Genomic DNA, 22,125 nt, shown 5'->3' with positions numbered 1-22,125 from the left:
CTTGGCATTTGGAAATCTGCAAGGTGTATAAAGACATAGTGTCTTATCTGTGTGAGTAGGGTGGAAGGGGTAAAGATATAGCGGAAACACCAGTGCAGACTTAAAGTGACACTAAACTCAGGTGTTAAATCTTAAAAATGCATTCAAGTACCTTGGAGCGGTGGCTACTTTACAACACATACAGGGTCCATGGGGGACAAAAGTAGTCACCCTCCAGAAGGAAGGACAGTGTCGGCACCAACTCAGAGATGATTTGAGGATCTACAGCCGAGTGATACACAAACAAGATATATTTTTGTTAATTGTTTGGGCATTTGAATGCAAGGTTATCTCCAGAGTTTGGTGTCACTTTAAGACATTGTGTGATTAGTGACTGTTATTATCAATGTAGCTTCCATTGTTATTGCCTCCTCTAGTAGTAAAAATTGTGATTTTCCATATTTCTCTATAGCTTTTTTTAACCACCTTTGTGTTCTTAAATTGTATTTCCGCTTTTACAGCCAAGTTGGGATAAAACTTATTTTATATTTGTTACATGTTCTTATTCACATAGCATGAAAATAATTTAACAATTGATGCTTACCATTTTCACTTTCCCTTTTCTACAAAAACTCAAGTTGTCCTGCTGGGTAATGTTAAGGAGGGGGACTGGGGAGTTAATGTTTACCATAGCTAACCCCTTGTCTACTGTACTGGCAGTCTACAGGACTGTCCATCCTAACAAAGGGTTAAAGGTCACAAGGCTTGGATGGTACATTGTGTGTTATTGCACTAAAAAACTGTCCCTTATGTTCACATTGCCATCTTTTCTAAGCAATAGAAGTTCCCTGTAATGTCCTACGTACAATCCTGCTCCAAAGAAACAACTAGATAGATCAATATATTAAAAAAATTAAGCTTTGTTGTGTAAATGGAAACAGATAACTATAGTGGGGTTTATTAAATTTGACTGAAAACATGGAAATACACTTTATAGCCCAATTCCAGTCTCCAGGAAAAAAACCTATCAGAATTTTTGGTCATTGTTGTGCCACTTGAGAGATTTTCTTTCATTTCCTGTCCTAGAATTGCAGAGGAAGTAAGGGAAATCTCTCCTTCGTTGTCACCGGAAGTTTTGTCCACATTGGAAGAGTTCCCCTCAGTTGTTTTCATCTTGCAGGCACAGTCATAGAGTGAATAAAGCAAAAGAAAAACAACCTGACAGGGTACTAACCGATCACCATTCTATCAAAAAAAAAAATGCTTGGTTGTACATACAAATGGTAGTGCACAAAGCCCAATGTTGTCTCTTATCACCATTTGATAGGAATACGTTAGCTGTTGAATATCCCTTCCCAATGGAATGCATGCACTACAATGTGAACAGGAGACCAGAGAGAACATTAAATTGAGTTATCCTATTAGGCGGATAATGAGGATTGTGAAATGTACTTCACTTACAATGGGTTTTAAACATTTAAGATGAGATGAACAGGGTGAAGTATTTTCTTGTACATTGCTAGGATGTAGAGCTTTAATGAGCCCTAAAATGTTCTCTGCTGCTCCGCATGCCACATCGGTCACAGTGTATATTAACTGTTGGTTTTTTTTCTTCACTATTTTCATATAATGTTAGCTATGCAATGTTTGCCACGATTTGATCTTTGGCCTGTGAATACATATAATATTATTGACTTGAGAGACATCATCTTATTAGCTAGTACCAAAATTATTAATTTATGAGACATTTCACTGGAGCACATTAATCTGGTTTTTATCATGCGGCAGGGTCAGTGCTGTATCACAGGCTTATCTGTATGTCTGTAATCCCGACCATACCATTACAGACTTCTTTTGTGTAGCCTGCAGGGATGAATAAACTCGAACAGGTTTCTCTATCCATGTTAAACAGTGTGAATTGACGATTGGCAATCTCCCCTGTCAGGCAATTGTATTCTTACATCCAATGCCCGCCACTGTCAGAATACCCAAGCAGTGACTGCAGATACTGTTCAGGCCACAATTTTCCACCCGGCTCCTTTAACAAACGTTTATTGGGCAGGGTCACATACAGCTTGAACTTTCACAGGACCACGTCAAAATTCTATCAGGGTATGGCCAGCTTAACAGTGTCACTTTACAGACCCACCCTTATGAGGATTTACATTACTTCCCTTGCTGCTCCTGGAGGTTGTAGGAATACCTGTATTACTGGATATAAAGGAACACATGATACACCTGAACTTGAACAGTTTTCAATGTTTGGTGGTTTTAATCACCTGCCAGTTTTTTTGTTGTTAATCTTTTAGAAGATGGCATTGTTGAGATTTCACTGAAGTAGTTTGTGTCCTCGCCCCCTTCCACAAGTCTTTAGCAATCCCTCTACTGAGCAACAGTGCTGACCTCTCAAATGATGTTTTAATTCTATACTATGGAGCAATCATGAAAGAAGAGTGACTCCATCAATTTGTTTCTAAATGGCCACCGCTGTTGGTTAGCACTGGGTATTCTTTTTGGAATAAACATGCAGGTCAGTAACCATAAGCAATTCAATATGCATGTAGCCAAACCTGTTTTGGTTTATAGTTTTGGATATAGTGGAAGGGTTAAAACCTCTGTTCGTTTCCATTGCTGTCTGCCAATTCATCCTTCTGCATCATACTGGAACAAAAAGCGATTTTTACAGTTATCAGCACAAGTGATGGAAAATAACCTGTTCTGGTGATAAGTGTCATAAGGGATTCCCCCTCACTTTGGAGAGATTTTCTCCCACTTCCTGCTGTTGTTCCTATGTGAGACAGCAATTTGATTCAAAATGAACCAAAAATGTTTTGGCTAGAGGTGTGCTTCAGTATTGGTATTGGCTAGAGTTTGTCCCGGGTACCTATTCCACTTATTTGCCCTCAGACAAGCATGCACAGATTTGTTAGTATGTGATCTGGTCTACTGAAGCTTGGCCCAGTGGGAGATTCCTCCATCCACACAGTTTAGTGTAGATGGAGGAATCTGTTGCACTTTTTCCATCTGACCATAGAAAATCTGCAGATAATCTATAGGTGTATGGCCAGCTTAAAACCCTATTGCAGTGGAATTCAGCACATGCATGGCAGCGACCTCAACAGGAGTACACTTCCTCGCTTTGGTGATGGACTACAATCTCCATACAAATTGTTAAACATGAGATTGTAGTCCATCATTGGAGGGAGCTTGGACCGGTGACAACACACACGAGAACCATAAGTAGCCACCCTCCAGAAGGAAGGACAGTGTCCGCACCAATTCAGAGATGATTTGAGGATCTACAGCTGAGTGGTGCACAGAAAAGCTACATTTATGTAAATAAGGTATTTAGTGTCACTTTAAGCCTTCATTTTGGTTTGATCGTAGTAGTCCTGGTAGACATGTTGCATTGTTGCACAGCATGTCACATTATAACACATTGTGCTGCTGCACATTATTTACAGCAACATTGAAGTTTAGAAAAAAAAAAATAGAGCACTGCAATTCGTGTTACCAGCTCAGCACAGTGCATGTTGAACCACACTTAAACATATGCACATTATGCGGAAAGTGACTGTGTTGTATGCATGGCTTTAGTGTGTGTGACAGAGAAAAGAACTTCCTATAACACCTTGTGTTCCATTCTTATAAAAATGATGTACATGCAATTCTAACAGCAGCTTGTATAGCAATGTATTAGATCTGCACTTAGATTGCATTATTATAGCCATTTTGGCAGCAGCGCAGTTACCGTAATCTTCTGCCATATTCTGCCTTTTTCCCCTCTTTATTATGTAAACATTAGCTGTAATATTGCAGCAGGAGGCAGGTCTTTGGCAGCCATATATTATTTTGGTAAGCCTCCATAGAGGGAACAGTTTACAATTTCAGCAGCTGTAACATGTTTAAACTCAGTTTGTAATGGGATCTGAGGATGAATATTCCCCATGGGCTCTGTTTAGCTTCATTACTGGCAAGCTGCCAATCCTTGGACTAGAGAACATTATTCTCATCTCTTAACACATGCAATGTCAGAGCATGCTCTGTTAATACATTTTTATTTTCAGAGATCGCTCTCCTAAAATACTGTTTTGTCGCACTTGTTGAGCGGCTCTGAAACATTGATCTTGCAATACAAAAAACTCCAAAATGTTCCTACAGTTATGTGTGCGGAACAACACATATGTTTTGTCATTAAAGTTGTTGCTCTCTCTGTAACATAAAGTAGGAATGTAACTGCAGCCCCATGCAAAGCCATTATGGACCCCAGGATAACCTGCTCCGGCAGGATTTAGTAGCTGCCCTAAAACCATTAAATACATCTGTCCTAATATCGCATACATTCGTAAGAAGCCTTCAAAGTGACCATTTTCTGACCCTGGTTGTATATGGATCCTGGGACAGCACAGCACAAGTTTAGCTTCAGAGAGAAAGAGATAGGTGTCCTAAACCTAGCAAAGCATCAGGGGTTAGAGTTGGCCATACCAGTTATACAGTTTCAGTATAGATGCCCTTTAAAGTGTATGTCAGGGCAAATGTACATTTCCTTAAGTTTTGTCTCCTAAAATATGTTTCAAGTGCAGAAAATACTTGTCAATCTGCATGAAATCCAATGAGCTTCTAACTGCCTGTAGTGAGCTGACAATGTTGCCTATACTGCGTTGAAATTCCAGCCCAGTCCTGTCCATTTTTCCCCTGCTGGAATACTGAACACCTCCCCAACTGTATAACATAACAGCGAGGTGTCCTGAAGTTCTTTCTTGCTGGAATACAGAACACCCTTTTCCCCATTTTTCACCTCATGACATAAGGGGCAGTTGTGTTGTCATCTAGCAAAGTAGAGCTGAGAACACTGTTTGAATTTCAGTTTAGCAGACAACACCTATATTATGAACAAAATGCTTCCGCATGTCAAAGTTTGTAATTAGATGAGTTTGGGTCACAACAATGAAATAGTCGCTCCAACTGGAGATGACCAATACACCACTTTTATACTTTCTAAGTATTGTTATACTTTTACATACTTGATAATATTACTTTAACGTATTCATCTTAGAATTGTGACTCAAAAGCCATAGGACTCTGGTGTTCCCAAAACTCCTAAAAACACTGTTTTACCAGCTCTTTAAAGTTTAATCAAAATGGCAAAAACAATTACTATGGTATACTGTTTACTACAGTGATCCACAGAGGCTAAAAATGAAAAATAACCTAAAGAAAAGGGCTACTTTCATTACAGAATATAATGAAAACACACATCTAGAGGAGCCCCTGATGTCATGGGCCTGGAACATCAGAATTACCTACAATTATTTCCTGCCATGTCCTCCATAGCAGACTGGTATTTAAACCCTTAAAATGTATGTCCAGGCAAAATCTATTTTTTCACTGTTAATAGAACATTCCTCAATATGGACTTTTATATAATTCGCAGTTTGTCTCAGTTTTATGTTCAACTGGATCCTCCCTTTCTGCAGCACTTACATTTGAGGGCTGACACACTGCCACTTTATTCCCTCAGTCCCAAAATGAGAGCTTCATTTGTTGCAGGCACTGCCTCCTGGTAATATGAGTGGCACACATGTCCCCCCACTAGCCCTGCAGGAAGCGATAGCAAGCAGAGACTTAGGAGTCCCATGACCGCATTAAAACTGGTAATAAAAGTTTTATCCTCAATATTTTAAATAAATGAATTGATAGTGATGTTGGACTATCCATGCACTTCACTTCCATGTATTTATATGTATTCCCTAGACATATACTTTAAGCAAAAACACACTTCCATAGAATTGGCAAAATGTAAGCAGAGCTTTACTTCCAGTAAATTAATTTGTCTTTAAAACAACAGAATGTTCTCTGTAGCAGCACTCATATTTTGAAGTCATTGAGTTGTGCATTAATCCCACAGTGAGTCATTAATCATGCCAAATGCATTTGGAGGCAGAAGAAAAAGAGAAAGATCATCATTGAAGTTGAAACCGAGATTGTAATATAATCCATCTCTCCTAATTATAACACAGTTATGTTCTCCTTTAAGATCAAGAACGAAGAAACGACTGCAAAACAGATTATAAAAAAGAACATTGTTTGATGTGTCATCTATTTGTCAGAGATTTCAGTTGCGTACACAAAATAAAGTTTAATTGTGATTAACACAATGTTATGTTGGAAATCTTATTGTGATGTTTGTGGCGTGTTCTCATTGCTTATGTTTTGGCTGATGATTTGAGAGGACATATTATTGTCAGATGTTATTGTCCTTGTTTTCTGGATGACAGTGTTGTATGTTAAATATTAAAATGCACATTTATTTTTATAATACGCTGGGCCTCATGTTAGGACATCCGGGAACTTAAATAAAACCTGTAGGCTGCCAATGCTGAAAATGCAACTTGCCTTGTCATCATGTTAATTCTTTGTCTTTATTCATTTCTCAATTGCTGACCTGGTATAAGCATTGAGATGAGAACCTCTGACTCCACTGTAACTTTCCTTCTGCATACTTGTACTGGTTCAGGAATTAGGACATTTTTAAAGTGAGACATAATCAGATGGCTAGAATCTTCAGAAGCTGATCAGTATGGCAGATCATGTATCTCTCTCTTGACAAGTCCTGTCTGTGATGCCACTATTGGCTAAAAATAGGAATTGGATTAGCTTTTTTTTCAATTTTATCCCTGCATTGGAAAAATGTCAATTTGGAGTCAATTGTAACTATTTTAATGCAGACTTACTACACAAGGGTCTAAAAAAAATAAATAAGAGGATCCCATAAGGGTAGTACTGGGGAACCACATAGGGTTTAAGGTTTTCATGAAGGAGTAGGGATCCATGTTCCACTACCAAACATCTGGGCATCACTGTAGGGACACACCAAAAGAATGTTTACCTGTTTGAAATGACGCAAAGTAGAGGTCGACCATATTTTTTTGGAACCGATACTGATTATTGGCCACCTTTCAGACCAATAGCAGATATCGGGTACCGACATTCTGTTTACATGCAGCCACCTGATATGGTACACACCCCCCCCCGCCATGAGAAAGTTCTCCTTCCGGTCCTCCTCTGCTCATTGACAGCAGGCAATGAGCGGGTGCAATAGCCAGCCTGCTATTGACTTTTGCAATTTGAAATTGCCAATAGCAGGCTGGCTATTACTTCCCTTGCCATTTGCTGGGGGGTTTGTTTTCTGTATACTGACAGCGGCTGGCGGCCACTGTCAATACCCCAACAGACCCGGCAGCTCTATGGCTACCAGCTTTGTTTCTAGGTAGAGTTACTGACCGGCTCCTTCGATTAGCTGATCGAGGGATGCTGGCTAGACAGGTGAACCCACTGTGCGAATTTTACTCTGAAATTTGCAGTCTTAATTATCGGTACATTTTGTCAAGACTGATAAAATCGGTAGATCCGATAATTAGTCGATCCCTATAGCATGGTATTGAACCCACTGGTGTTAAAAATGCAACCGAAAGAGATTCCATTGGTGTTGGAGATGTGACAGGGAACACAACATAGATTGCATTGGTGATAGAACATGGAGTGATTCCTTTGGTGATGCCAATGAGGCCATCAAATTCATGACAGGGGTAGTGATTGGTGTGGTCTAAGAGGAAAGGTAAATTAATAACATGTCAATACCGTATATGAAGGTTCGTGACAGATGAACTGTGGCCAGGTGACACTATAGCTGTATGAGAGGCAAGGTTTTGATTAAAGAGCTCCTTCAGAGTACAATGGGAGATAACGAGGGCTGGTGCTGACAGTCTTTTTCTAAACAGTTTAACCAGTATATCCCACTTAAACGTAACCCAACACCAATACTCATTTAACTCATAAACTCATCACCATGTCGTCACAGGGTTCATTTAGAGAATCTTTACTCAATAAATTGTTCACTTTGAATACCCAATCATGAGTAGATACAAAAGACAGGATTAGTGAAGTGAAGATTCTCAACTTCTTTAGTAAATCGGTCTCTTGGTGTCAATGGTACAAACACTAGTTATCCTTTTTGCAGTAAATTCTCTGTTTGTATTTGGTTTTCCTGTGAAGAGAAAACAAATAAACATTTCAAAATAAATTGGTAGTAATATTTCCACTGTGTATTGAAATGAAGCAGAACAATCCTAAAAGATTACAGGATGTGAAAATACTTTGATGTGTACGTTCAATAACTCTTCAAAAATATGAATAAGTAACTAATCTTCTTTCTTAAATCTATAGATTAATCCTTCCGTATGAAAGGTTTCTCAAAGGAGAGGAGGACAAGCCGCTACCTCCTGTGAAGCCTCGGAAACCTGATGCCAATTTTCCGGAGGCGGAGGCGAAAACCAAAATGTGCAGCAAAAAAGGAGTTAGGCATGAAGGTCCAAAGACAAAGAAGGAAAGGGATGCTGCTGCTAAAGCTGAGGAAGCAGAGGTAACTGTCTATTCCCTCAATCATACAAGTAACAAGCAGGTGGCACTGTGGGAGGAATCTGAAATTGTACCCTTTGATCCTGGCAAAACTCTTCAGCTGTTGGGGAAATTAGGGTATCTATACATGGAGTCCAACTGTTACATAATATGGATAATCCCAATACAATTTTTGGACATTCTGATCTGTGTAAAGTGATCTCAACCAATCAGTTTTATAAGCCGGTGGTGTGCGAATAAGCAACTAATCCCATTAGGAGCCCTGGCCAACATGCACTGCCCTTTGGATGTGTATATTAGGTGATATTTTTCTTCCTAGACTGACTTGTGGCTAATGGAAAGATCAGAAGTACTGGAGTATAGGCTGCAATATATGGTGGTTGAGGGAGGGGGCTGAACCAGATGATGGCTTGCCGTTCAAATTATTAAACTTCACCTTTACATAATCTGATTGCTATGACCAAGCCAGTGTTCTTGAAGTTTTCTCCTCAAAGGCTTCAGGAGTCTTTCTTTCTTGGCAAAAGTGGCTTGTAGCACTGCCTGTTAAACACTAGAAGACAGCTGGTGTTATGTTATGATGATTTATTTTTCTTTAGTCATTATATTTGACAGAAAATGACATTTCATTTTGGTGTTTTGTATGAAATGTAATGTACATTTATAAATAATAGCAGAGCAGTTAAATAGTATACAGCCAAGTACTGGCTGTACTTTCTATATGAATAAGAAATGTTACAGAGAAAAAATCATTTCCAAAAGAAAGAAGCTCAATAAATATTGTTTATGAATTTTGGTTGGGTCTTATTTACAGAAAATAGAACATATTTCTGTAAGGGACAATTCATCCAAAAAGCATTTAGTCATTGTGTGATGTTAAAGTAGACCTCCTGTTCAAACCTTTTTGTACCAGTTGGGATTTTTTCTAATCTAATCATTTTTTGTAGCCTGTTCCTGTTACCATTAGCAACAATTAATGGGATTTTGCCTCTTTTGATCCTTGATATTCGAGTTGTCAATGCAAAAAAGGTGTTAACTGACCCACTGTTTTTTAAATATGGCAAATACATTTATTTGAGATATGTTAAATATATGTAAAGTAAATAGTATATTCTAGAGGTGCACTGAAATTAAAATTTTAAAACCGAAATGCAAAAAAAAATGTCTGGCCAAAACAGAAAAAAAAATGTCAAACTTTTTCAAATATTTTATTTATTTTTATAAACTTTTTTATTTTTTTATATTTGTTATATTAAATATTTTAATTTTTTACTTTTGGGTGCTTCTGGGAAATATTAGCGATCTAAACAGACCATATATTTACAAACACTCACTGATCACTGATCTCTGAATGTTTGTACTCGCTCTCCTTCCTGACAGCTGTCACAGGCTGAGCGAGCGGTGCGGGAGGAGATCTCAGCCTCCTGTGACAGCGCTGGCTGTCTCTGCCCAAACACCTCTCTGCCAATCTGTGACAGGAGGCTGAGCAGTGCGGGGAGGAGAGTCGCCGTCCGCTCACAGCGCTCGGCTGCCTGTGACACTTTCTCTCCTCCCCGCTGGGACACATAGCAGAGCCCAGCGGGGAGGAGAGAAAGAATGGATGCACCGCTATATCGGCCCGAAAAATTGCACTTTCGGGATTTAGCCAAAGGTGCCATTTTCGGCCGATATATCGGTCCATCCCTAGTATATTTCTCAGTGAAAGTATTAACCATAGTACCAATATACCCATATAAGTACAATATATCATGTGCAAATGATCATTTTAATACCGCTCGGCACATATATACAAGTTTATAACATTTATATTAAAACATCTCATTTTATTGTTTCATTAAGAATGATGAAAACATTGTTTTATTGTATTAAAATGAGAAGTAACATTTAAATGCCCTCATCCCTTCATATTGCTTTTAAGTTCTAATATTATGAATGCATTGACCCATTATGTATTTAGCATCTCAGTTCAGTAAATTAATATAGGGGGATATGGAGAAAATATTCTCAACACGTTTCTTGGATCAGAAGTCTGCTTCATCAGTAGATGATTAAATGAGCTAATAATTTGAAAATATCAAAATCATGCGGTGTAAATAATTCCATAAACAAACACAGCTGAAGTTGTGCACAATGTCATAAACTTACACAACGTAATTGATCCTCGCTCAGCCACATGTATAACAATTGTGTTGTCAAACTTCAGAGGCAACAAGAAGCTGTGATGTGAACTTTTATTACCATGTTTTAGTGTTAACATCTTAAAGTAAATGAAATCTCTTTATAAAAGAGGATAATCATGTGATCATGTGCATGCTTGTGAAGAGATAGCAATTCCTTTCATGGGCATAAAACTTTTGTACTTAACATAGGATGTTTTCTTAGCATGTGAATAGTGAAGGGGATGTTTAATTTGCATCAGAACATTGAATACAGATGTAAAAGATAAATCTTTAAAAGCTGCATTCTTTATTCTGAAGTTCATCATGTTCTTAAAACTCTGTCTTAAGTAGGTTATTCTTGATTGCTCAAAGGAACGTCTGAGAAAAATTGTTGAAGTATAGTAAGTAATGACAGTCTTGAGCAGCAAAGATAAATATAGAATCAGGTTAAGCAGCACAACAAACATTTGTTTAAGGAAAGAACAAAAACTTTCAACATGTTGCATAACAAGATGGTTTCAGAGCTGTATCTCTAATTTATTTAAGCACACAGGCTCAAAATGTAAGGCTATAGAAAATAATATTTAAAGCCTTTGTTGTGCTGATTACAGCCACATATTTTTTTATATAAATATTCAGCATACTGAGTGTGCGGTCAATAGACCGGCTGGTCATAGCAACCAATCAGAAATCATATTTTATTGGTGACATCTAGTTTGTTGGGGAATTGCGGTGCATTAATAGTCCAACTATTCATCAAATAGCATGTACATTGTTCATCTAAATGCTCAGATTGTATTGCATACATATTATACAGTTATCCAATAATGAAACTCTCTTTCTCCTTAGTGTTGTTCCCATTTTTTATGGGGTTGGTGTCCCCAAGACTTTACTTTATGGTCATTTTGTAATGTTTTGTATGTTAAAAAAAAACAACTTTGAAATAATTCACCATGCCTTGGCCAGCTGCCCAATGCTTGGAGCCCTGTGACTTTTTGCCCCTCTTGGAGCCCATCATGAGCGTTGCTGAGGCACTTTAGTGCCGATGCCCGGTCCGGTTTTGCGGAGCTAAGGACGAGTACGTCTAGCCGCCGCCATTAGCAAGCTCCGCCCCCCCAGCTGCCCAATTTTAATGCCATGATAAACTGGAATAATGAGCATAAACTTTGTATCCACAGTAGGCAGTATTGGCAAAATACAGGTTCACTTAAAAGGCGATTTTTTTTTTTTTTTACATTATTTATATTCTGTGAGCAACAAAGAGGCTGTTTGATTTTAATGAGTGCCTTTTATTGCTAGTTTGTTCATGACTAAACTGTAAGAGAATTTTTAAGTCTTATTTTCTTAGCTACATGCTCCTCTTCAAAAGTTTGCATTAACAGCGACTCTATTAAATTCTCTAATTACTCACCAACCTAGATTTAAACTTCACTTCACTTTTCCACATGTCTCTACTTAATCCAAACATTCCTTACTACATAATTTAAACTGTAGATTAAAAATATATAATAGGTGTCAATTGAACAATTCACAAGAGCTACTATTGAAAAGAAACAAATGGCGATTTTTATTTTTAAATACTACTTAATTCCACCCCCATCTTTCTCCAGCTTTGCTCACCAGTCTGGTATTCTCATGTAATTTAATAAGCTCTAGAGACCGCTGATAAAGCAATACTTATTAAACAACTAATGATGGCATTCTGAGTGAAAAGAGCTGTTATTAGGAAGAAGAAGAAAGAACAGTGAATATATGGGTTAAAAAAAAAAGGATCTTTTCAAAATATTAAAAGACAGGGAAGTGAAAGGATGCAATGTGAAAATGACAGCATCAAAACAGACGTGAATCATTAGCTCTTTTTTATTTATTTGAAAGAAATGACCAACAGTACAGCATTTAGATAATACATTTCTTTGTTTCTCAGTGTCTGTTATCTCGACAAGGGAGGAGAAAATAATAAGATTTCACACAATGATTTAAAATGGCTTCCTCACAAGGGAGAGACAGCAGCCATTGTTAAGGCCTGTCAGCCTGCTGTACTGCAGATAGAATGGGCTGATGACCCTTGGGGTCGGAGGTTACACTAGGACATAATGGAATGAATAGCAGGAATTTCCAACACCGATGTTATCAAATAAGCTGCATAGAACAGATTTAAATCAAAAGAAAAATCATATTGGCATTTTAACTGCACAGATACTTAGACTCATTTTCAATATTAGACACAGTCAGTCTGTGGTAACAACGTAATGAAAGGCATAATAGAACATGTTTATTTTCTGAATGTTTCAATGATGACATTTAGATATTACAAGTTTGTTTTTCACTAGTTTACTTTTATAGGTTCTGATTGCATACCTCTTATTTTACCTCTTCTCAAGTCTCCGGAGCACAGACCTCATTGGTGGCACAGCCACCAATCAGATTGTCCTGAACTGGGAAATGACAGCGAGAGAGTGACGTTAAAGTCTGATTGGTTGCTACAGGGCAGAACAGACAAGAATCCCTAGCCAATTCATGTCGATAAGTTAGCTACAGAGATACATGATCTCTGTAATGAATGTGTTTCCGGTGTTCCTCACTGAAGCTGAGTACTGCTGAAAATGACAAATAAACAGGACTAGGAGTTCTAAGTGGCAGGTTCTTGTGCGGATGAACTTCAATTCAGAAAATATTTCTCTGTTGTAAAATAACTTTTAAATTGACTATTAACTAAAGAAAAGTGCCATAGCAGAGTGCATTGTATCACAGTCTATAGGTATGCAAGTATTCACGAGCAAAGCAACAATCTCAAGCTTAGCAAAACTACAAATAGTGTATGGTAATACAATGATTGGTATTGGCTGAATAAATCTTCCAGCAAACTGGACACTGTAAAGTGTTTAAATTGAAAGTGACACTAACCTAGGGAGTTAAATCTTAAAAATACATTCAAGTACCCCAACTATTTACAAAAATGTATCCTATTTATGTGGGTAGAGCCAAAGGAAATCCCACCGCTCCAATTCCTTAGCCGCCATCAGGACTCCCCAGGTACTGGTCTAATAGGTGCGTCTCCACCTTGAAATGTAGTAGTATACGGAGAGACCGCACTATCCAGAGAATTCCAATACTTCAGACCTTATGGAAATTCACAGCAAATCCAGTATAACAGTGAATAAAGCAATACCAGCACTGCACACCCCCAACCATCTCTGGATAGTTCAGTCTCTTGGCATACTACTTATTTATGTGTGTGTTGTAAAGTAGCCACCGCTCCAAGCTCCCTCCCATGATGGACTACAATCACATGTTTAGTTTAATAATGTGTTGAGATTGTAGTCCATCCCGGGAGTGAGCTTGGAGCGGTGACTACTTTACAACACACACAGGGACCATGGAAAACAAAAGTAGGCACCCTCTAGGGCTGCAACAACTAATCGACATAATCGATTATAATCGATTATTGAAAAAGTTGTCAACTTTTTCAATAATCGATTAATCGGCTTCCGATCAGTTGGCCCTGTTCACAGCTCCACACGCTGTGCGCCACACCTCCTCCCCACCTCACGCTCGCCGCTGCCAGACACGCTCGCATCCACGCTCCACACGCCGCACCTCCTCCCCGCCTCACATTTCCTGCCCATCCACGATCGGCAAGGCACGCGGGGAGATGTAGTAAGGAGGAGCAGGGGTGGGGGGATGACAGCAGCTGATAGACAGGTCCAATCTCAGAAGCAAGTTGCTGGAAGACTGGTCAGGTAAGCCTGCACTTTCCCACACATGGTGCTCTATAATGTATTGCTGGGATTTGTATTTCTCTGGTACATTGTACTGTACATTATACATAGGAATACAAATACCAGCAATGCATTATACACTGTATGTATAATGTATTGCTGGGATTTGTTGTACTCCTCTATAGCTGGTGATATTCTGCATTGCGCTGTATAGAGGACTACAAGTCCCAGCAATAATACATTATACAGCGCAATGCTAAATACCACCAGCTATAGAGGAATACAAAACCCAGCAATAGTACATTATACAGCGCAATGCAGAATGCCGCCAGCTATTGTGTACTATTGCTGGGATTTGTTGTATTCCTCTATAGCTGGCGGTGTTCTGCATTGCGCTGTATAATGTGCTTTTGCTGGGTTTTGTAGTCCTCTATAGAAGGTGCCATTCTGCATTCATTGCTGTATAATTTTACACTTTCCATTTCACTATATTGCACAGCACACTATCTTTTTTTTCTTTTTTACTTCCACCGCTCCAAGCTTGCTCCTGTGATGGACTACAACCTCAATACAAACTAGTAGTCCTATCACTGGAGCCATTTTTTAAACTTTACTTTATTGTTTATCCGATTAACCGATTAATCGAACTTAATAATCGGCTAACTAATCGATTTTGAAAATAATCGTTAGCTGCAGCTCTAGCACCCTCCAGAAGGAAGGACAGTATCGGCACCAATTCAGAGATGATTTGAGGATCTACAGCCGAGTAATACACAAATAAGATACATTTTCATTAATAGTTAAGGAACTTAAATGCATTTTTAAGATTTGACTTTAGTTAGTGTCACTTTAAGCCAAAATTGCTGCATTTGTGGGTGGCATGCACACAGGCAGGATACTACTGGTTTTAAGTGTTATTCAAAACTTTTCCCAGAAATACACGCAGCAAATTTCTTTAAACTATTGTAAAGTTTAGCTGATCTAGTGTTTTGAGGAGTTAGCCATAGATGTTTTTGTAATGCTGACTCAAGTACCCATACGACCATTAAATAAACATTTTAGTTTGTGGTATATTGGTATGAAGAAATTCATATCCTTGGGGCATAGGGCTCATAAATAAAGCTGAATTTCATACAAACCCAAACCAAGCAACTTTACATTTGTCAGCAAAAGAAAAAAAAAAGTATTTCATGATCTTTGATTTTCACAACAGGTTTCTTTATACATTGATCTATTTAGATATTTAACTTGCAGAGCTGGCTTTAACTGACATTGGCAAATACATTTCTTTGAAGGTTGAATAAAAGCTGAGCACATCTTATCTAAGCCTGCCTAAACACCCTATGACCATCAAGGCCCTTCTGATTTTCTTGTGAAATTGTATTGTAACTGTGTGCAGCTCTTTACAATATAAAGAAGCCATTAAACTGTTGGCGCTATATAAATCCTGTATGATGATAATAATTACCTGAAGGGGTAGCATTCTAGCTTTGCTCCAGTAGAAATGGGGAGGAAAATTACAACCGCAGCTATTTCCAAGTGTGATTGGACTGCTGCGCCTTTTTCTCCATTTTAAAGATAAGTTGTTAGTGCAAGTATTTTTGGTTCAGGGGGAATTCCTCAGTAAGACTCATGCAGATCTTTGTTATGCCACTGCCATTAAAGTGACACTTACACAAATACTGCCTAACAAATTTCAAGCACCAGACAGAGCCACTCACAGTGCTTCTAACAATCTCATAGTTCGGTATACAAAGTAGCCACACACCACTGCACGCTTTTATGTCTATTTAAAAAAAAAGCTTTATTGGTCATAGAGGATAACACCTAGAGCCTCCAGTCATCCTCCTATGATGCGGTTTTCTCCCATTCATAATCATAGAGGCCCTAATGCCATGAAACATGTTACAGGGACTTAGATGATGAATAATAAAGCTTGTTTTTAAATTGACACCAAACAAAATGGTGTCAATTTAATGGCTATATTGACTAACTCATAGCGTGCAGTCAGTATAGCATGAACTGATATATAAAGTCACTATAAATAATTCATGCAATAGAATTTTTCCTAATTGCAATATAGCCCTACAACTGACCCTCCATTGACACCCACTTCACAAGTTCAGCACTTGTATGTATGAAACTTAACAGGGTTTCTAAGCAGCATCGGATGCCCGAATCCTATGTTTAACAACTATTTAAAAGTAAACTGTAATGGGTTTTGTGTACAGTTCCAGTTTTATGTAGATTTTATTGTTTACAAGTTTGTAAACTGATTTTTTTTTAAATTTGTACAGCACATTCTTTATTTTCCAAAAAAAAGAAGAGGTGCTTCTTTTGGACGCTCCTGTCTCATTCAGCTCTGAGTGGTGTTAATGGAGGAGAATGACAGGAGATACATAGCTACATATTCTAACTAAAAATGAACTTAAAACATCCAAATTATTAGTCGTTAACATCATTATAAAAAGCAAATGCTAAAATTCCCTCCAGTACAATGGAAATGTTTTCTTCCATCTTAAACTGTAGGCTGCAGCTTTAGGACACATCAGCACCCCTTTCAGTCGTTCCTCCACCCACCCAGCATGTAAAAGCACTTGACAGTGTAGTGTCTTTTTATGCAGTCTATGTAATAAATTTGATCCAGCCTGTTAACATTAAGATACAATTCTACTTTTAGAGGTTTGGAGCAGTTATTTCTTGCATTTAAAAAATCACTGTTTGTATGTTATTAAAGTACCATTTAGGTCTGCTCTGCTATGAAAAATGTGTTTGGTTAAAGAAACATTATTAAAGGCATCTATTTGGTTTTTTTTAGGCTTCATCAGTGGAGGAGAATCACCTTGATGAGGATGAGGAGGAGAATGATGATGATGATGATGATGATGATGATGAGAAAGAAGTGTCTGTTGTCTATGATTCAGAGGAGACCAAGCCATCTGTAGAGTGTTCTGATTTAACAGAAGAAAAAGAACAAGTACAAGAGTCTATTCCTGACACATGCCATGTGAAAAACGAAGATAAAATGTGCTCAGAACCTGTTCCTGCTGACTCATTCACTCATCTAGTAAAAGAGATTAATTCTAGTCTGGCAGATGAACAACCACAAATGACTATCGAAAATTCAACCATAATAAAACAAGAGCAAAGCAAACAAGAATTTTCAGACCCATCTGAAAGGGACGTCCGAGAAGGACATTTCAATATGTTTCCCACAGTTCAGCTCCAGGTTCCACATGAAAACCACATAGAAGATGAGAGACTGCTGGACATGCCGGATTATATTGCAAATTGCACCGTAAAGGTGGATCCATTGAGCTCAGAGGACCTGAAGAATCCTCTGGACAGCAACATTTTACAAAATGCACTAAAGCAGAATCCCAAAGTGTACTTAGTGCAAAGCCTGGATGTGCTGAAAGAGAAGGACAATTTATCATCATCAAGTGAAGAATCGTCATTCACCTACACACCTTTGTTGTATTCAAGGGGAAACCCAGGAATAATGTCCCCTTTGGCAAAAAAGAAGCTTTTATCCCAGGTTAGTGGGGCTGTGCAATCTGGAAGCTACCCATATGGCTCACCCCCACCCTTAATTAGCAAGAAGAAATTAAACTCTAAAACAGAAATATCTCCACCTTTAGTACAAACCCATTCAGCATCCAACTCTGAACCTATCCTTGTAAACAGACCATCAGTGATACAACATGTTCAAAGTTTTAAGCATAAAACTTCAGATGATAAAAAGAACTTGCTTGACCCTTACAAAATTAGTACCATAAACAAAGCTGACTCTTACCGCTCTGAATTTGCAAAGCACCAACAAAGTGTGCTTGCAGAGTCTTATTCCTTGAAGTCCAGTATGCTTGAACATAAAGAGCAGATGGCTGAGAAAAGAGCCGCACAACACTCCAGCTTCTTGGAATTCTACTCATCACCTCATCTGCACAGGCTTTACCGGCAAACAGAACACCATCTTCATAATGAACATCCGTCAAAATATCATTCTCGGGAATTGTATAGAGAATCCGAAAATATGTCCTCTCCCCATAAACATCAAGAGAAGCTTCATTACCATCATTCTTTGCACCAACAAGAAAAACAGAATGTACCTGATCACATGGATGACCAACCAACTGATTTGAGCCTTCCCAAATCTATGCACAAGCACACAGCCAAAATATCAGGATCTAACCTCTCTCATCAGTTGGTGCAGCAAGAAAGCAAAAGTCCATTTCATGTTCCAAACAACAAGCATATGGGAATAGACTGCAATCCAAAGGCCTGTAGAGTTTCACCAATGACAATACCAATATCAAAAAGACACCATGAGTCTGTTCACAGGTCAATAAAGACACACAGTGCAAGACATGACAATGTAAGAAAGATGGAAGGTCTTGTACATCCAATCACTGTTGGCAAAGTCAGTCCTCAGAACTTTGGGACCCTACGGCCATTGAAGAGAAGCTTAGATGATCTAGAAGGTCCCGTCAGTGAGAAAAAAATACGAGCCGTGTCCCCTTTAAACGTGACAAAGGAAATACCAGGGAAAGAGATCTTTACTGGCCAAGAGGGTGAAAGCAGCAAATCTATTCATGACATTCATTCTAGCAGTATGATGGAAAGTCACAAATATCCATTGTCAACTCCAATTTTTCCTGGACTTTACCCAGCAAGTTTATGTGGTGGTCTTGGCACACATATACCAACTGCCTACTCCCATCCACTGCAGTACTTGAAAAACCAGAGTGTGCTTTCACCACTAATGCAACCCTTAGCCCTTCATTCCTTGATGATGCAAAGACAATATCTAACTAACTCCACAAATTCTCAGCAGCTCTATAGACATTTGGCCTCAGCAGGCCCTGTAGGATCTTCATATGGTGACCTACTACACAACGGTATCTACCCTTTAACGGCAATCAATCCCCAGTCCTCTTTTCCTTCTTCCCAACTGTCCTCTGTCCACCCCAGCACAAAACTTTAAGCAACTATCCGGTGACAAAATAACAACAAAATGTCAATTCTTTTAGCTACATTCCTTGCCTAGCACAATACTCTGCATAAACACTTGTCTACTGTGTGAGCCACAATATAACCTTTAAACGTACTATGTTCAGAGGGGTAAGGATGGATTTCAGGTCCCACTTGACAGACTAGACTAGTACTTTCACAGTTTTTATAATGGGAACAGCTGAAGTTTGCACACCATTTTTAACATCATTATTCAGCATTGACCATCTCGTGTGTTGCACTCCTTTTGTGTAAGGTGGCTGAAAAGTTATTGGTTCAAATTATGGAGTACATGTACACCCTGGAGGATGCGCTTTTGCTTTGTTATTATTTTGTTTATTATTATTTTTTTTACTGTTAAAGGTTCAATCAATGCAATGTATAGTAACAAGTCAATCATTAAAAAAAAAAAAAAAATTCTTAACACTATAATGGCCGAAAGTAAACACTGTTCAATCGACTGTACATATCTGCTCTTTAAAAGTACCCATGTCTGTTCACCTAATTTATGTGAATTAATCTTTCAGTTGATTTATGTGCTTTTTTATCATTTTTTATTAAACAGATATGTGTTAACTGCAAGGTCATGTTGAGAGTATATGTTCAGGTTTTTAAGTTCGAAGGCCAGCAAACCTAAATTACAGGCACATTTATATTAAAACAAAAAACACACACACATTGTTACCATTTATGAATACTAATACAAATGCTCAATGAGTTTAACAGAATTAAACATAAGTGATATGAAGTTCTGATACTGTGATAAGGTTCTCCATGAGTAGTGGATGTATTAGAGTTTGAATTTTGGTAAGAGACAAAGGCAGACTGGTATGAGTAGTTGTTTTAAAGTGTGTGTAAAACCTAACAATGAGATTCTCATACTTGCTTTTGGTCTATTAAAGTGGCACTAAACTCAGGAGTTACATCTTAAAAATGAATTCAGGTGGCTTAACTATTAACAAAAATGTATCTTATTTGTGTATCACTCGGCTGTAGATCCTCAAATCATCTCTGAAATAATGCTGACACTGTCCTTCCTTTTGAAGGGTGGCCACTTTTGTTCCCCCATGGTCCCCGTGTGTGTTGTAAAGTAGTCAATGCTCCAAGCTCGCTCCCGGAATGGACTATAATCTCAATACGAATTAGTAAACTAAACATGTAGTCGATCACGGGAGTGAGCTTAGAGCGGTGGCTACTTTACAACACACACAGGGACCATGGAGAACAAAAGTAGCCACCCTCTAGAAGGAAGGACAGTGTCAGCACCAATTCAGAGATGATTTGAAGATCTACAGCCGAGTGATACACAATAACGTAAAGTCCATGAACCCATCGCACTCAGAAACCACCGTTTCCAAAAAAATAAGGGTGGGTACTGCGGTAGTCGATGGCTGGCAACCGTAGTAGATATCAAGTAGAATATGAAGAGACACCGGCACCCTAATAGTGACTCAAATAAGTCTGTTTATTGACGTATAAGTAGCATAAGTAGCACTAGATGACACTACTGAGGCATTATTATTGCTGTTAAACACTACCTTACTGAAAAAGCCTGATTATAAAGTTTCTTCTTTGAAGGGACTATATAGTGTTGTTCTTATATATTTTCTTTTTTTTTTTCAATACCATTTTTTTAAAATCGGGTACAAAATGAAATATATATATTTCATATTTTCATGTCTACAACTTTGTGGCCAGGGTATGGCATACACTCTTGGGAAAGTGACTTGAAAGAAGGGGCACATATCCTTTTGCTGGTAACATTCAGTTTACAATGGGTACTAATTTTTTTTTTACATGTGATAGTTTATATCTATTTTCAGTCGAAGTGGATGTGTTTAAAACTAAGTGCATAAATATCTGGGCATAGATCTTAAAGTGACATTAAACCCTCAGATTTTTTTAACATAAAACAATACTGTAATGTGTGCCTTACTGTAATCCATGGTTGTTTCCCTTCTCTTTCCTTCTCTTCCTTTTAAATCTGTATCTGTTCTCATGCTGGGCAGAACTTCTGTTTTGCAGCAGACTGCCTTGTCTCTGAAATGGATATATGGTGTCTGTGTGTAGGTTTGCAACCTGAGCCAGCACTACAGGAAGAGGCAGTCAGCTGCAAAGGGAAGTTCTCCCCCAGCATGAGAAGACATGAGGATTTAAAAGGAAGAGCAGCAAAGAGAAGGGAAACTACCATGGATTACAGTAAGGCACACATTACAGTATTGGTTTATGTTAAAAAATCTGAGGGTTAAATGTCACTTTAAGTTTACATTCGGACCTTTGATTATAACACTAATTTGTTCTAATTCTTCTTGTTAGTTCATAGTTCATATTTGCATATGGCAGATATCAGGTAGCAGTAGTAGTATAGGCATTCTCTCTTCTGCTAGCCCCCATTTAATGGTATTAAGTGCTAATATGACCCCTATATCGGCATTAAGATAGAAAGTGTTGCATACATTTCCCTCACTAACTGCTAACAATATAACAACAAAAATTGAATAAAAAAAAGGAAAAAAAGCTTAATGTGCATGTATGTACATACAGTATATAAAAATAGAATATATTTAGTTAGAATTACTGCTTTCGTACCTAAAGTACCTTTTATCCTGAAGCAGGAGTATACATGGCCAAAACTTTCCAGTCGCCATTTCTGAATCTGGAAACATTCCAGGACTGTCCAAAGAAAAAAAGCACCGACATCTTTGATTTCATCATACTAGCCAAACTGCCAAACTGCATAAACTGAGTCTGTGCAATGCCGTGGAGGTTAACAGGCCTTTGGCCCAATATGCCAATTCAATAGACCATAATACAAAAGAAATTAAGTTGATCAAGCTTTTTAC

The 22,125-nt window shown here is 38.2% G+C and overlaps 1 protein-coding gene across 5 annotated transcripts in view; it reads left to right on the top strand.

Annotated features, from left to right (window-relative positions):
* ARID5B (AT-rich interaction domain 5B) overlaps positions 1-19,683 on the top strand; it is a 265,343-nt gene extending 245,660 nt beyond the window's left edge. For 2 of the 5 annotated variants that reach the window (XM_018576670.1, XM_018576674.1), the window contains 3 exons: positions 8,206-8,401; positions 17,091-17,129; positions 17,169-19,683. In XM_018576670.1, the coding sequence (XP_018432172.1) occupies positions 8,206-8,401; positions 17,091-17,129; positions 17,169-19,256 (2,323 nt within the window). In that variant the 3' untranslated portion in view covers positions 19,257-19,683. Of the gene's footprint in view, positions 1-8,205; positions 8,408-17,090 lie in introns of all 5 variants that reach the window. The other 3 variants (XM_018576671.1, XM_018576672.1, XM_018576673.1) reach the window with 3 other exon arrangements.
* Positions 19,684-22,125: the final 2,442 nt, after the last annotated feature.

The sequence above is a fragment of the Nanorana parkeri genome, unplaced genomic scaffold (assembly GCF_000935625.1).
Source record: "Nanorana parkeri isolate BGI_ZX_2015 unplaced genomic scaffold, ASM93562v1 scaffold73, whole genome shotgun sequence".
NCBI classification, from domain to species: Eukaryota; Metazoa; Chordata; class Amphibia; order Anura; family Dicroglossidae; genus Nanorana; species Nanorana parkeri.
The sequence above is the reverse complement of the archived record's forward strand: the minus strand, read 5'-3'. Positions and strand labels throughout refer to the sequence as shown.